This window comes from Ailuropoda melanoleuca, chromosome 9 (assembly GCF_002007445.2).
Source record: "Ailuropoda melanoleuca isolate Jingjing chromosome 9, ASM200744v2, whole genome shotgun sequence".
Lineage (NCBI taxonomy): Eukaryota > Metazoa > Chordata > Mammalia > Carnivora > Ursidae > Ailuropoda > Ailuropoda melanoleuca.
The window spans coordinates 66,812,057-66,828,765 of NC_048226.1; the positions used below are offsets into that span (position 1 = coordinate 66,812,057).

General features: G+C 37.0%; 1 protein-coding gene across 14 annotated transcripts in view; it reads left to right on the forward strand.

Annotated features, from left to right (window-relative positions):
• Positions 1-445: 445 nt before the first annotated feature.
• Positions 446-16,709, forward strand: part of VPS13B (vacuolar protein sorting 13 homolog B) — a 768,204-nt gene continuing 751,940 nt past the window's right edge. For 11 of the 14 annotated variants that reach the window (XM_034668365.1, XM_034668366.1, XM_034668367.1 and 8 more), the window contains exon 1: positions 1,166-1,312. In XM_034668365.1, the coding sequence (XP_034524256.1) occupies positions 1,166-1,312 (147 nt within the window). Of the gene's footprint in view, positions 702-1,133; positions 1,313-14,595; positions 14,695-16,709 lie in introns of those variants that run through there. The other 3 variants (XM_034668364.1, XM_019810220.2, XM_034668369.1) reach the window with 3 other exon arrangements.

The following is a 16,709-nucleotide window of genomic DNA, read 5'->3' on the forward strand; positions in this document are numbered from 1 at the left end:
TGTCTGCACGTTTGATCCAAACGCAGTCCCCTAAATTACACACCCTAATTCCTTCAATTTCTCCACTACTCGGACCTTTGCTCCAGCAAACGAACCTCGGATCTAAATTTAAATGGCCCCCGCCTCCAACCTCCCTGCTCCTACCTGCGGCCTTAAGGCTGTTGCCCAGCCCCCTGAACCCAAGTTCCTCTCCCCAGACCTTCCATTTCCCAAGAAAAACAATAGCCGCTTATTTTTCAGGGCTTTAAACACTAGTACCCACTTTCTTCCTCCTCATCCCACACGCCGGCCCTCGGCGGTTCCCCACCCCGTCACGACCTCCACCACCTACAGCCGCTTTTCGCCGCAGCGCCACTTCCGGCTCGCCGGTGTCTCCGTTTTACCGGTCCGCCCACCTCCCCCGCGCATTTCCTAGAGCTTTGTCTTAAAGCCCTGGCGGGGTCGGAGCGGGGACGCAGGCCAGCCCGGCACGAGAGGTCTCCTAGAAGGCGCTCTGAGTGGCTGCTCCAGCCTGGGAACTCCCGCCCCGCTGCGGAGTCGAGGGGTGGCGGTGGAGGGACAGTTTGTTTTGAGCACCGAAGGAGGTAACACCCGGAAGTGGCGCCGTACCGGAGCTGCGCTGCCGCCGGGGGCGGGTGCGGGCACCGGGCACCGGGCACCGGGCACCGGGAGGTGGAGGGGAAGCCACGGCACTCTTTGGCGTAAGTGTCAGCCGAGGGTGCAGTACCGCCAGGGCGGGAGCCGGCCTGGTTCTAGCCCAGGTTCTACGGTGGTAGTTCCGGCTGGGTTCCGGGAGGCGAGGGCCTCGTGGGGAGACTGGTCTGGTGAAGGGTTGCGGTGGCCGAAGGGGATCCGGCTCCCTTCTTTCTCCCATTCCAGGGCATCTGCTCTCTTCATTCCATCAGCTTATTCCTCCCACCCTTCGCCAGGCGACTTGAGGAGAGTTTTGCTAGTGAGAAAGTGGCAGCTGGAGCAGAGAATCCACTTGTGTTTTCAGCTTCTGGGAGGAGGCGAGCGGCTGCTGTGGTGGAGACTGTTGCTTTTCGGCCTCTTCAACCCCTCCTGACAAATGCTTTTTCCTTCGCTGCTCTACCGACTCAGTTACTTCTCATGTTTGTCTTTACCCCCTTTAGCTTCTGACTTGGCCTCCTCTGCACCTTAAAAGATGCTGGAGTCATATGTGACTCCAATTTTAATGAGCTATGTGAATCGCTACATCAAAAATTTAAAGCCATCAGATCTACAGCTTTCACTATGGGGTGGAGACGTGGTTCTCAGCAAGCTCGAGTTAAAGTTGGATGTGCTGGAACAGGTAAGTTGTGTAGTTGTCATTAACTGGAAACATTTTCAGCTAGTTTAGTAATACTCCGTTGTTTCCTGCACTTCGTGCTTTAAAAACTTCACTTTTCTGTTAAAAGTATTTTGGACTACCCTGAAATTACCTACAGACCTTCCTTTACAGAACTTTTTTTCCCCATGGTTTGTTACTAATGATGGCTTATTAGAATTGGATTCCCAAAAGGTGCCTCAGCAGTTTCATTGTTCTTGTCAGAATTGTTCAGTCTACTTACTCAATTCGGAAGCATTACCAGATATGCTAATGTACATTGCTAAGATTTCTGAATGAACCTGGAAAATATATTCCCATTCTCCTTTTTGGGGAATGGAAGGGTCTGAAAGACAGCAAGAAAGTTCTCTTAGCAGGAAAGAGGACTTTACCATGACATCCTCCGAGAATTGAGCAGACACAGATAGAGAATGCCAGCAAAATCGAAAACTTATTTCTTATTCACTTTTTAGGTTTTTAGGTTTTTTTCTTTTAACTTGAGAATGGTCTGATGTAAATGAACTGTAATTTTAAAGTTTACATATTTATTAATCCACTGAGTACATTTATTACTAGCATATGCCAGGCAACTCTGCTAGGCCTAAAGATATAAAAATTATCTGTGGAAACTCAGAAGATCAGACCAACTGCTTTTAGGAGATAAGGGAAGTCTTAATCTAATGGTGAAAGTTAATTTTTATATTCTCCGTTTATTATTGAATAGAGTTATTACTAAGAAATAATACTCTTGGTTCCTACCCCTTCTCTCCAAGGTTAGTTATCTTAATATTTTCATTTTTAAAAAATGACCACAAGTCCTAAGTATACAGCTCAGTTTTTATGTATACACATGTGTAACCACTGTGGAGATGAAATAGAATATTTCTGCACCTTAAATGGCTCCCCTTTGCAAATCAGTATCCCCACCCCCTAAAACAGGTGACTATTATTCTTTTATCAACATAAAGAAGTTTTACTTGTTCTTGGACCTTAATTGGAATCACTTGTGTCTGGCTGTTTATGGCTAAGATTTACCCATGTTGCAGGAGCTGTACTACTTTGTATTGCCTTGTAATATTCCATCGGCTAAAGATTCACAGTTTGTCTTCCCATTGATGTACATTTGGGTGGTTTCTACTGTTGGCTGTTAGGAAGAAAGTTCTTGTGAACATGCTTGTTCACATGTATATTGGTGGACGTAGGTATTAGCTTCTCTTAGGTATATCCTTAGGTTGTATATGTTTAGCTTTCATGGATACTGCCAAAAGTTTTCCAAAGTGGTTGTATCAATTTATATTCTTACCAACCGTGTATGGGAGGTCTAGTTACTTCAAATTTTTGCTATTACTTGGCATATTTGTTATTTTGATTTTAGCCTTTCTGGTGGGTGTGTAGTGGTGTCTGTTTAAATTTACATTTCCTAAATGGCCGATAGTGTTGAACACTGGCTATTTGAATATTCTCTTTTGTAAAGTCTCTCATTCTTTTGCTTTTTTAACAAATTGGGTGTTCTTTTTTCTTTTTTCTTTTCTTTTTCTTAATTGATGTGGAGGGTTTCTTTACATATTTTGGAAATGAGTCCTTTGCCAGATATATTTTGCAGTATCTTCTCCCAGTCTGTGGCTTGGCTTTTTACTCTCTTAAAATTATCTTTTGATGAATAAAAGTTCATAATTTCATTGAGGTCCAAGTTGTCAGTCTTTTGTTTTAAGAAATTTTTGTTTATTCCAGGGACATGAAGATACTTTGTTTTTTTTTTTTAATTACCCCATGCTCATCATAAGTGCACTCCTTAATACCCATCACCTGTTTAACCCATCCTCCCACCCCGGTCTTCTGGTAACCATTGGTTTATTCTCTATAGTTAAGACTCTGTTAATTGATTTGCCTTCCTCTCTTTTTTTGCCCTCCTCTACTCATTTGTTTTGTTTCTTAAATTCCACGTATTGGTGAAATCATATGGTATTTGTCTTTCTCTGACTTATTTCACTTAGCGTTATACACTCTAGCTCCATCCATGTTGCTGCAAATGGCAAGATTTTACTCTTTTTTTATGGCTGAATAATATTCCATCATATCTATATATAGATATAAATACCTATATTTGTCTCCTTTATCCATTCATCAGTCAATGGAAATTGGGCTCTTTCCATAATTTGGCTGTTGTAGATAATGCTTCTGTAAACATCAGGGTGCATGTATCCCTTCAAATTAGTTTTTTTGTATCCTTTGGGTAGATACCCAGTAGTGCAATTGCTGGATTGTAGGGTACTCAGTGAATTATTACAACTTCTATACTGTTTTCCAGAGTGGCTACACCAGTTGCATTCCCAGCAACGGTGCAAGAAGGTTCCCCTTTCTCCACATCCTCAGTAACACTTGTTGTTTCTTGTGGTGTTGATTTTAGTCATTCTGACAGCTGTGAGGTGATATCTCATTGTAGTTTTGACTCATTTGCATTTCCCTGATGGTGAGTGATGTTGAGCATCTTTTCTTGTGTCTGTTGGCCTTCTGTAGGTCTTTTTGGAGAAATGTGTGTCTTTTGCCCATTTTAATGAGATAATTTGTTTTTTGGAGTGTTGGCTTTTATAAGTTCTTTACATATTTTGGATACTAACCCTTTATCAGATATGCCATTTGCAAATATCTTCTTCTATTCCGTAGGTTGCCTTTTAATTTTGTTGATGGTTTCCTTTGTTATGCAGAAGCTTTTATTTTGATGAAGTCCCAATAGTTTCCCTTGCCTCTGGACACGAGTCTAGTAAGAAGTTGTTATGGCCAAGGTCAAAGAGGTTGCTGCCTGTGTTGTCCTGGGATTTTGATGGTTCCTTGTCTCACATTTAGGTCTTCTGAATTTATTTCTGTGTATGGTGTAAGAATGTGGTCCAGCTTCATTCTTTTGCGTATTGCTGTCCATCTCTTAGAAGTTTTATTGTTTTCTTTGATTTATCTAAAAATTTTCTGCAAGTGTGAAGTAGAGGTCAAGATGCACTTTTTTCCTTTAATACTCAGTTGATCCACAGCATTTGTTGAACCATTCTTTTTCTACTGAATTGCAGTAAGTCTTATTGCAAATCAGGTTGTCATATGTGTGTGGATTTATTTCTGAACTCTGAATCTGCTCAGTAGTCTATTTGTCTATTCTTGTGTCATTACCGTACTGTCTTTTACAGTACGTTTTGATATCTCATAGTGTAATTTGTGTAACTTTGTTTTTTTTTCCTTGTTGTAACTATTGTAGGTCCTTTGCATTTTCACATACATTTTAATTTCAATCTGTAAATTTTAGAATTTCCCCCTAAAGGGGAAACCCACTGACATTTTTATTGGGGTTACATGAAATCAATAGATTAATATTGTGTTAATATAGTATCGAGCTTTTTAATCCCAGGATAGAGCATTGCTTTCTGTATTTTTAAGTCTTCAATTTTTCTCAGCAATGATTTGAAGTTTTCAAGAGAGGCCTTGCACATATTTCGTTACATATGATCTTTTTTTGTTATAAGGAGCATTATTTCTTAAAAATTTCATTTTCTAAGTACATTACCAGTACGCAGAAATACAGTTGTTGTGGTACATTGGCCTTCCATTCAGTGTCTTTTCTAACTTGTGTTGTATGATTTGGTGTTTTCTTTTAGATTGTCTATGTACACAATCATGTCGTTTGCAGATAGTGACAGTTTTACATCTTCCGGTGCTTGTACCTTTTATTTCTTTATTGCAGTGTGGAGTAGACATCTTGAAAATATTTTTTTTGTTCCCACCTTCAGTGTGAAGGTGCACAATATTTTACTATTAAGCGTGTTGCTAGCTGTAAATACTCTTTATTGGGTAAGGAAATGTTCTTTCGTTCCTCCTTTTACAAGTTTTTAAAAAAATCATGAATGGGTTTGAATTTTATCAGGTATTACATTTAATGAGTTTATCTGATTTTTCTTTTATTCTGTTAATGTAGTGAATTACATTGAATTTTTTTTTTTTTTTTAAGATTTTATTTATTTATTCGACAGAGATAGAGACAGCCAGCGAGAGAGGGAACACAAGCAGGGGGAGTGGGAGAGGAAGAAGCAGGCTCATAGCAGAGGAGCCTGATGTGGGGCTCGATCCCACAACGCCAGGATCACGCCCTGAGCCAAAGGCAGACGCTTAACCGCTGTGCCACCCAGGCGCCCCTACATTGAATTTTTAAATGGAGTTTGAATTCCTGACATAAACCCATACTTACTACATATTAACCTTTTTATGTGTTGGCTTTGATTTGCTAAATTTTTGTTTAGTTTTGTAGCAGCTATGTTTATAAGTGATTCTGGTCTCTGATCTCTCTTGTAATGTCCTTATCTGGGTTGGATTATCATAGATATGTTGGCTTCATTAAATTATTAAGTATTTTCTTTTTTTATAAATGAGTTTAAGATTGATATTAGTTTTTTTTTTTATTTTGGTAAAATATACATACCAAAATTTACTCTTGCCATTTTTTATTGTATAGTTCTGTGACATTGATAACATTTACATTGTACAACCATTACCATCCATCTCCAGAATTTTTTTAGTTTCCCAGACTGAACCTCTTTATGCATTGATCCACTAACTCGCTATTCTCTCTTACCAACCCCTGGCAATCAGTATTCTACTTTGTTTTTATGAATTTGACTACTCTTAACCTCACAAGTGGAAACCTACAATATTTATCATTTTGTGACTGGCTTATTTAACTCATTAGCACAGTGTCTTCAAGGTTCATTCATATTTTGGCATGTATCACAATTTCCTTTTTGAGGCTGAATAATATCCCATTGTATATGCTATGTCTTGTTCATTTGTTCATTGATGCACATTTGGGTTGTTTCTACCTTTTGGCTATTGTGAGTAGTGCTGCTGCAAACATGGATGTACAAATATCTGTTTTTGAGTCCCTGCTTTCAGTTGTTTTGGGTATATACCCACAATTGGAATTGCTAGATTGCATAATAATTCTATGTTTAAATTTTTGAGGAATTGCCATACTGTCTTCCACAGTGGCTATACCATTTTTTGTTTTTACCAGCAATGTACAAATTTTCCAGTTGCTTCATGTCTTCACCATGTTTGCTATTTTCTGATTTTTATTTTTATTTTTTTGATTATAGCCATTCTAATGGGTGTGACATGGTATCCCACAGAGGTTTTGATTTGTATTTTCATAATGATTGATGTCAAGCAACTTTTCATGTGCTTATTGGCCATGTGTATATTTTTGGAGAAATGTCTATTCAAGTCCTCTACCCTTTTTTAAAATTGCATTGGTTTTTTTTTTTGTTGTTGTTGAGTTGTAGGAATTATTTATAATTCTGATTATCAATCCCTTATCAGATACACGATTTGCAAATATTTTCTCCATTGTGAGTTGTCTTTGAGTCTTTTGTGTCTTTTGATGAAAAGTTTTAAATTTTGAAGTCCAGCTTACCAATTTTTTTCTTTGATGCCTGGGCTTTTGGTGTCCTGTATAAGAAATTATTGCCAAATACAGTGTCATGAAGCTTTTTCTTTGTTTTCTTAGAGCTTTATATTTTTCACCCTTACTTTTAGGTCTTTGATTCATTTTGAGTTAATTTTTGTGTATGGTGTAGTATCCTACAGTATAGGATCCACCTTCATTTGTTTTTATAAGCAGGTGTCTACTTTTCCAACAAAATTTTTTGAAGACCGTCCTTTCCCCCTTTGAATGGTCATGGTACCCTTCTTGAAAATCACTTGGCCATAGATGTGAGGGTTTATTTCTGGGCTCTCAATACAGTTCCCTTGGTGGTTTATAGGTCTGCCATCAGTATCACTTTGTTTTGAATACCATAACTTTGTAGTAAGTTTTGAAATCAAGATGTGTGTAATCTCCAACTTTGTTCTTTTAACTGTTTTTTTTTTTTTTTAAAGATTTTATTTATTTATTCAACAGAGATAGAGACAGCCAGCGAGAGAGGGAACACAAGCAGGGGGAGTGGGAGAGGAAGAAGCAGGCTCATAGCAGAGGAACCTGATGTGGGGTTCGATCCCGTAACGCCGGGATCACGCCCTGAGCCGAAGGCAGACGCTTAACCGCTGTGCCACCCAGGCGTCCCTCTTTTAACTGGTTTTTTAAATGTTAGGAAAAATGAATCCTGGAGTCCTGTGGGTCAGGAGTTTTCTTAGTTGAAAAGTTTTAAATTCCTGATTTAATTTTTTTAAAAAGATGTTATTTATTTTGGGCGGGGGGAAGAGAGAGGGGAAAGGAGATGGACAGGCAGGCTCCGATCTGAGCGTGGAGCCCAACTTGGGGCTCCATCTCACGACTCTGAGATCATGATCAGAGCCGAAACCAAGAGTCGATGCTTAACCGAGTGTGCCACACTCGTGATTTAATTTCTTTAGAAGATATAGGACTATTTAGATTTTATCTCTTCTTTTGTTAGTCTTGGTTAGTTACGTTTTCATTGAATTTCTCCATTTCTTCAAAACCGTTAATGAGCAAACAATGGTTTGGGCCTACTTTTATAAGTAAAATTTTATTGGAGCACAGCTATTTTCATTTGTTTATGTATTGTCTGGCAGCTTTTGAAAACTAAAATGGCAGAGTTGAGTAGCAGGGACAGAGAGTGCATGGCTTGCAAAAGCCTTAAATATATACTGTCTGGCCCTTACTGAAAAATTTCCTGCCCCTGCTCTGAATTGTCTATATGTAAAGCCATAAAGTTGGGTTTTTTGGTCCAGTTCAAAGTTGACTTATTTAAAAAAAAAACCTGATATTTTTTGCTTACTGATATTAGTGATTTGTATCTTCATCATCATTATTGTTAGGGTTTTATTAATTTTATTTGCAAGGAACTGATTTTTTCTGATTCCCCCCCCCCCCATTCTACTTTCCTTGGATTTGATTGGCTGTTTTCTCTAGTTTCCGGAGGTGGAAGCTTCTGTCATTCATTTTTTTCCTCCTACCTTTTTCTATAGAAATATATGCATTAATGCTATAACCTTTTTTTTTTTTTTTTGCCCTCTACTTAGCTTTATGTCCCAGAATTTCATGTTGTTTTTTCATTATTTTGTTCAGAAAAATATTAATTTCCATTTTGATTTTTTTTTTTTAATTCATTTGTTTAGAAGTGTGTGCTTGATTTCCAAACCTTTGGGGAATTGCTAATTAGCTTTCTGTTACTGATTTTTAGTTTAATTCCACTGTGGTCACCATAGTCTGTATTATTTTAATCCATTTTAATTTATGAATCAATATATGGTCTATTTTTGTAAATGTTCTATATGCAATTTATAAAAAGTGTGTATTCTGCGGTTGTTGCTGTATGTTTCCGTAAATATCATTTACTTCATATTAATAGAGTTCTTAAAATCTTGTAAATCATGTGGATTTTCATATCTGCTGTTCTTTCAATTACTGCAATTATGATTACTTGTCTACTTTTTAATTTTGCCAACTTTAACCTTATATCTAGAAATTGTTATTAGGTGTACACAAATTTAAGTGTTATCTTATTATTCAACATACTTAAAAATCATCCTTAAACGTGTCCCTCTTTCACTCTAGTAATTCTTCTTGCTTTAAAGTGGTTTTTTTTTTTTTTTAATGTTTTAAAAATTGCTTCAGTTGCTGACCCTAAAGGCTACGGAATGCATACTTGACTTACTAGAGTCTAACTTCGTAGTTTTACCATTTCCTGAACAATCTTACAACAGTTTGACTACATATACCCTCCCACTTCCCTGCATTTTGTTGGTATTGTGGTCCTTCTTTTTGCTTGTTCAGTTTGGATTAGCTTGTTTGTTTGTTTTTACCATTTCAGGTAGAAGTTTAGGTTATTGATTTTTGGGAGATTTCTTCTATTATAGGCATTTAAACAGCTGCAGATATCTTTTTGATATGTTGTATTTTCATTTTCTTCTATTATAGGCATTTAAACAGCTGCAGATATCTGTTTGATATGTTGTATTTTCATTTTCATTCAGTTCAGATGCTTTCTGATTTTCTTTGAATGTATATTTTTGCATTTGTTGAGTGGAGTGCATTTGTTGAGTGGAGTGGTTTATAGATTTCAGGTTTAATTGGCTGATAGTGTTCAGGTCTTCCATATTTTGGTGGATTTTTCTCTATATATTATTGTGATATTACAGTCTCTATGATTGAACTATCTTTTTACTTTTTCAGTTTTTGCTTTATGTATTTTGGGGTTCTGTTGCTGTGCTCACATATGTGTTTATATTTTCATGAATTAACCCTTCAATTGTTATAAAGTATCCTATGTTATCTTTAATAACATTTTTTTCCTTAAAGTCTCTTTTCTTAATAGTGTACTTCAGCTGTTCTGTGGTTGCTGTTTGCATTATACATATATATATATTTTTTCTCAGTACACTGTCTTTAATTGTCTTAAACTTTTGTGTTGTATTTCTTCATGCCTAGTACCATCTCTGAAAGTTTTACTGGCATGTTATTTAGCTTTAACTATCTCTTTTCATCTTGTTCATTGTGATTTCATCCCATGACTGGGATAAATTATTCATTTTGGAAAACAGTCATGAAAAACAGGAATGGGGCACCTGAGTGGCTCAGTCGGTTAAGTGTCTGACTCCTGATTTCGGCTCAGGTCATGATCTCAGGGTCATGAGATTAAGCCCTGTGTGGTCTGGGTGTGGAGCCTGCTTTAGATTCTCTCTCCCTCCCCCCTCCCCCTGCCTCCCTCTCAAAAAAAGCCAAAGAAAAATGGAGGAAGGAAACTGCTGGAAATTAATATCATAGAAATGAAAATTCCCTATGTGCCTAAAAGAGAATCTGTACCGTTTAAATAGCAAGAAAATGTTGTATTTCAGGTATTCCAGGCAAGAAACTGGGTCACATGACTTCCTTGGAGTCTCATTTACTGCTTTTTAATTGACATATAATTGATGTAAAAGTATAATATTAGGTGAACTACATAATTTGATATTTTTATATGTTGCAAAAAGATTGATTCTCACAATAAGTCTAGTTAACATCTGTCACCCTGCATAGTTAACAAGTTTTGTTTTTGTTTTTTGTTTTTTTTTGGTAATGAGAACTTGCAAGGTTTACTCTCTCAGCAATGTTCAGATATGCAGTTCGGTATCATTAAAGTTCTTATGCTGTACATTACATCCCGTGACTTATTTTACATTTGGAAGTTTGTACCTTTTGACCCCTTTCAGCCATTTTGCCCACCCTCAACCCCACGCCTCTGGAACCACCAGTCTATTCTCTATATCTATAAAAAATTATCTTTTAAAAATGTTTTTAAGATTTATTTTCAACCTATTTGTTTTTGAATCTAAAGTATGTCTCTTGAGGAGAGCATATAGTTTGATCTTTTTTTAAAATCCAGTCTTGGGGTGCCTGTTGGCTCGTTCATTTACGTGTCCTACTCTTGATTTTTGGCTCAGGTCATGGTCTCAGTGTTGTAGGATCTAGCCCTGCATTGGGCTGTGTGCTGGGTGTGGAGCCTGCTTAAGATTTTCTTTCTCCCTCTCTGCCTACACCCACTTAAAAAAAAAAAAAATCCAGTCTGACAATCTTTGCCTTTTTTTTTTTTTTGGTTAAAATTTTATATATTTATTTGACAGAGCACAAGCAAGGGGAGCAGCAGGCAGAGGGAGAGGGAGAAGCAGGCTCCCTGCTGAGCGGGGAGCCTGTTGCAGGGCTTGATTCCAGGACCCTGGGATCATGGCCGTGATCTGAAGGCAGATGCTTAACTGACTGAGCCCCCAATCTTTGCCTTTTTGACTGGAGTATTTAATCCCTCCACATTTAATGTTTTTTTTTTTTTTTTAAAGATTTTATTTTTTATTATTTATTTGACAGAGATAGAGATAGATAGCGAGAGAGGGAACACAAGCAGGGGGAAGTGGGAGAGGAAGAAGCAGGCTCATAGCAGAGGAGCCTGATGTGGGGCTCGATCCCATAACGCCAGGATCACGTCCTGAGCCGAAGGCAGACGCTCAACCGCTGTGCCACCCAGGCGCCCCCCACATTTAATGTTTTTAATCATATGGTTGGATTTCCATCTACCATTTTCTATTTTCAACGTTTCTTACGTCTTTTTTGTTTTTCTCATCCTTTACTACTTTTTTACATTAAGTAAATTTTTTAACATTTCATTTTAATTCCTTTAATTTTCACGTTCATTACCTTTGTTCTTAGTGGTTGCTCAAAGGCTTACAATATGCATCCAATTTTTTATAGTCTATTTCAGATTAATGCTAAATTTGTTACATTAAAATACAAAAACTTTCTCCACTGTAGCTCCATTACTTCCCTCTTCTTTGTGCTATTGTCGTGTGTATTGCATCTTTGTGTTGTAAGTCTCACAGTACAATTTGATAATTATGTTCTAGGTAATGGCTTTTTAAATCAGAAAAAATACATTTATATTGTCCTATAATGGTTATATAATTACATTCATTGGTGCTTTTTTGTGAATTTGAGTTACTGTCTGGTGTTCCTTTCAGTCTGGTGAACTTTTAGTATTCCCGTAACAGTGGATTATCTGAGTCTTTATTTGGGTGTTCCTTTATTTTGTCATTTTGAAGGATATTGGCTAGGTATAGAATTTTTGGTTGACAGTTATTATTATTCATTACCTTCTTTTCTTTCTCTCTCTCTCTTTTTTTTTTTTTTTGTAAATATTTACTTGAGAGAGAGTGATCAAGAGTGAGTACAAGCTGGGGGAGGGGCAGAGCGCGAGGGAAGAGCAGACTCCCCGTCGCAGGGAACCTGATGTGGGGCTCTACCCCAGGACCCGGGGATCATGACCTGAGCTGAAGGCAGACGCTTAACGAACTGAGCCACCCAGTTGCTCATCTCATTACCTTCTTGCCATTATTGTTTGTAATGAAAAGTTAGTGATTTTTCTGTTTCTAATTTTAAAATTTTCTTTTTGTCCCTGGCTTTTCACTGTGATGTGCAGGGTGTGGATTTACTGATTCTTTTGCCAGTTGATGTTGAATTCTGTTAGTGGATTTTTAATTTAATTTACTGTACTTTTCGTTCTTTAATTTCCATTTGGTTCTTGGCAGTTTGTCTCATTGATATTTTCCGTTTCATGAATCATTGTCCTATATTCCTTGAATTATATAAATATGGTTTCTTTTATTTCTTTGAACATAATTGTAATAGATATTATGAAGTCTTTGTGAACTAAGTCATACAGGTGAGCACCCTCAGAGATACTTTTTGTTTACCTTGTATACTTTCCATGTTTCACAATTTTTTGTTGAAAACTGGACATTTTATAGATAGTAAGTTGTAGCAACTCTGAATTCTGATTTCCTCTATCCAGGGCATGGTTGTTGTTGCTGTTGGTTTATTAATTTCTTTAGCGACTTGCCTGAAGCACATTTATGGTGTTTCCCCTGTAGCGTGTGGCCTCTGATGGTGGTGCTCTTCACCCCCACCCCTCCTTTTCTTTGTGTGTTCAGCTCTGGCTTTCTAAGGATTACCCTGAATCACTCTAACTTAGTCATCAGCCATTGATTGGCTAGAGGCTATTTAAGCCACTGAACCAGTAAGCTTTCCACTCTTTACATACACTTTCTACCATTCCTACACATATATTAGATAATGCTCACAATTTAGGGAGCTTATAAATCTGATCCTCCCCCCCCCTTTTTTTTTTTTAACTTACTGGGTTTACAAGGTCTCTTGGTTAACCATGAATGAGTAGCTTGTTAGTTGCCTCTCCTCTAAGTAAGCACAACCTGGCAAATGCATATAGCTTTCCAGACTATCAGGGATATGTGAAATAGCAAGGTCATCTTTGGCTGTTTTATTCTCTTGATCTTTCTGTTAATTTCTGGCCAGTCTGCTGTTTTGTTGCTTTTAACAACAAATATTGTGACCTGAGGTAGACTTCCCTTTTGTCCCTGATTTTTCTGTCATTTTTGACAACTTTGTCTGGTTTTGTCGTTGGTTTTTGGAAAGAGGATTTTCCAGCTTCTTAACTCAGAATTCTTAAAGTCCTGTCCTGTATTCATTTTTACTTTGTAGTAAAAAGCATGTAACACAAAATTTACCATCTTAACCATTTTGAAGTATACACTAGTGTTAACTGTATGCATATTGTTATTGAATAGATCTGTAGAACTTCTTTATCATTCAAAAATTCAAACTCTATGACCATTTAACAACAACTTCCTTTTTCCTCCCCCCCACTCCCCAGTGCCTGGCAACCACTTTTTTACTTTGTTTCTAAGAATTTGACTACTTTTAGATACCTTATATGTGTAGAATCATACAATGTTTGTTTTTTTGTGACTGGTTTATTTCACTTAGCATAATGTCTTCAACATGTTTATTCGTGTTGGAGCACAAGACAGAATTTCCTCTTTTTAGAAGAGGAGATATATTTGTATATACCACATCTTCTTTATCCACTTATCTTTCAGTGGACATTTAAGCTGCTTCCACCTCTTGACTGTTGTGCATAATGCTGCAGTGAACATGGTTGTGCAAATATCTTTTTGAGATCCTGTTTTTGGTTCTTTTTTGTTTCATACCCAAAACTGATCTCATATAGCGATTCTGTTAATTTTTTGAGAAACTTCCATAATGTTTTCTTTAGTGGCTGCATCATTTTATGTTTTCACCAACAACACACAAAGGTTCCAATTTCTCCACATACCTGCCAGCACTTGTTACTTTTGTTTGATAGTGGCCATTCCAACAGGTGTGAGATGGTAGGTCATTGTGGTTTTGATTTGCATTTCCTTGATTAGTGATGTTGAACATATTTTCATATAGTTGCTGGCAATTTGTATGTATTCTTTTGAGAAACGTCTCTTCAGTCATTTATCCACCTTTAAATTGGATAACCCCTTATCAGATAAATGGTTTGTAAATATTTTTTCCCATTACATAGGTTGCCTTTTTGCTCTCTTGAATTTTTTTTTTCCTGCATGAAGGTTTTTAGGTTTGTCTGTGTTTGCTTTTGTTATTTGTTAAATTTAGTTTTAAAGTATGCCTGTTTTCTGTTAGAATATTTTGTTATAGCCTACCTAGAATTAGGTTTTTGAGAAGTATTTAACCCCCTTCTTAAATTCCTTTTTACTAATATTTTTGTGCAGTCATAGATGTTCTGGTTTTAGGAATGCGTTTTTCACAATGTATATCTGAATAGTTACAAGTGAATAAAGGATTTTAATACAGTGTATCTTGAAGTAAAAGGAATGAAAATTGTTTTTATAGTTATATTAAGGATGGTTTGTCTACTATAACCACATTTGTGTTTTGTCTTTTATAAGGCATAAATGTGTTCTCATTTATCACAACTCTGAGGAAATGGAAATGATCTTGCTTACAGTCAGATGATTAATAAGTGTCGAACTTCAAGTGGATTTCGGTATGGTTGATATGGTTCAAAATTCCACGTTAAAATATACATTGCTGCCTCTTGTATGTTTAGGTAGTAGTAAAGTTGATTAGCAGCATTCTGATGATACCAAGGTCTTGAGTTTGATTCATGTGCTTTTAACATCTTCCTGCAAAAATCCAATTTGTACCCATAAATTACAACTTTGGTAGGCATTTCACAAATGTCTCATTGTTACACAAGTCAGGAAGTGGTAGAGATGGCAATATTGGCTCATTGTCCCAATAGATGCATAACCAATGGAAAGGTATTAAGTGCTCATAATGGAAGTATAGATGCAGTATAGTTGTGGTGAAGAGCGGGAGTTCTGGCATATTTTCCAGTTTTGAGTCCTGGTTTTCCAAGAAGTGTCATTTTGAGAGGTTACTTGACTTTTCCATGCCTCAGATTCTTCATCTGTAGAATGGGTAGAAAGTAGTATTTATCTTTTTGGGCTCTTATAAAGATTAAATAATTGTATACAGGTAAAGTGCCTGGTACATAGTAAGTGCTCAGTGAACATTGTTTTTGTTATAGATACTGATGAAAATATAATCTGTGCCAATTGATTTATACTTCAAATTAATCTTTAAAATTAATAATGGCAAATACTTAAAATGTGACACTCCATTAGAATAATATAGTAGAAATAGACTTTAAGTATTCTGCCCTTACAGGAAAAAAATCTAGTGAAGACATGCATGATGCCCACACATTTGTAAGCGTAGTTAGCATTTTTATAACAATTGTTCTTAGAGGAAGGTAATATTCTAGCACTTTATATAAATTCATTTAATCCTCAGTGATACTGTTGTTATCCAGATTTTACAGAAACACTGAGACAGATACATTGAACAAGTTTCCCAGGGGTTTGCCATATTGCCTATATTTAGCTATTTTGCTGTGTTGATAACCTAAGTAGGTTGTTGGATGAATAAGTTTAAGTGTATCTTTTTTTTTTTTAAATATTTTTTATTATGTTAGTCACCATACGGTACATCCCTAATTTTTGATATAAAGTTCCATGATTCATTACTTGCATATAACACCCAGTGCACCATGCAATACGTGCCCTCCTTAATATCCATCACCAGCCTATCCCATTCCCACCCCCTCCCCTTTGAAGCCCTCAGTTTGTTTCCCAGAGCCCATAGTCTCTCATGGTTCATTCCCCCTTCTGTTTACCCCCTGTTTCTTCTTCCCTTTCTTCTCCTACCGATCTTCCTACTTCTATATTCCATAAATGAGTGAAACCATATGATAATTGTCTTTCTCTGCTTGACTTATTTCGCTTAGCATTATCTCCTCCAGTGCCGTCCATGTTGCAGCAAATGTTGAGAAATCGTTCTTTTTGATGGCTGAGTAATATTCCATCGTATATGTGGACCACATCTTCTTAAGCCAATCATCTGTTGAAGGGCGTCTCGGCTTCTTCCACGATTTAGCTATAGTGGACAATGCTGCTATGAACATTGGGGTGCATATGACCCTTCTCTTCACTACGTCTGTATCTTTGGGGTAAATACCCAGTAGTGCAATTGCTGGATCATAGGCTAGCTCAATTTTTAACTTTTTAAGGGACCTCACACTGTTTTCCAAAGTGGCTATACGAACTTGCATTCCCACCAACAATGAAAGAGGGATCCCCTTTCTCTACATCCTCTCCAACGTTTGTTGTTTCCTGCCTTGTCAATTTTTGCCATTCTAACTGGCATAAGGTGGTCTCTCAATGTGGTTTTGATATGAATTTCCCTGATGGCTAATGATTTTGAACATTTTTTCATGTGTCTGTTAGCCATTTGTATGTCTTCATTGGAAAAGTGTCTGTTCATATCTTCTGCCCATTTTTTGATTTGTTTATTTGTTTCTCGTGTATTGAGTTTGAGAAGTTCTTTGTAGATCTTGGATACCAGTCCTTTATCTGTAGTGTCCTTTGCAAATATATTCTCCCATTCCGTGGGCTGTCTCTTAGTTTTTTTGACTGTTTCCTTGGCTGTGCAGAAGCT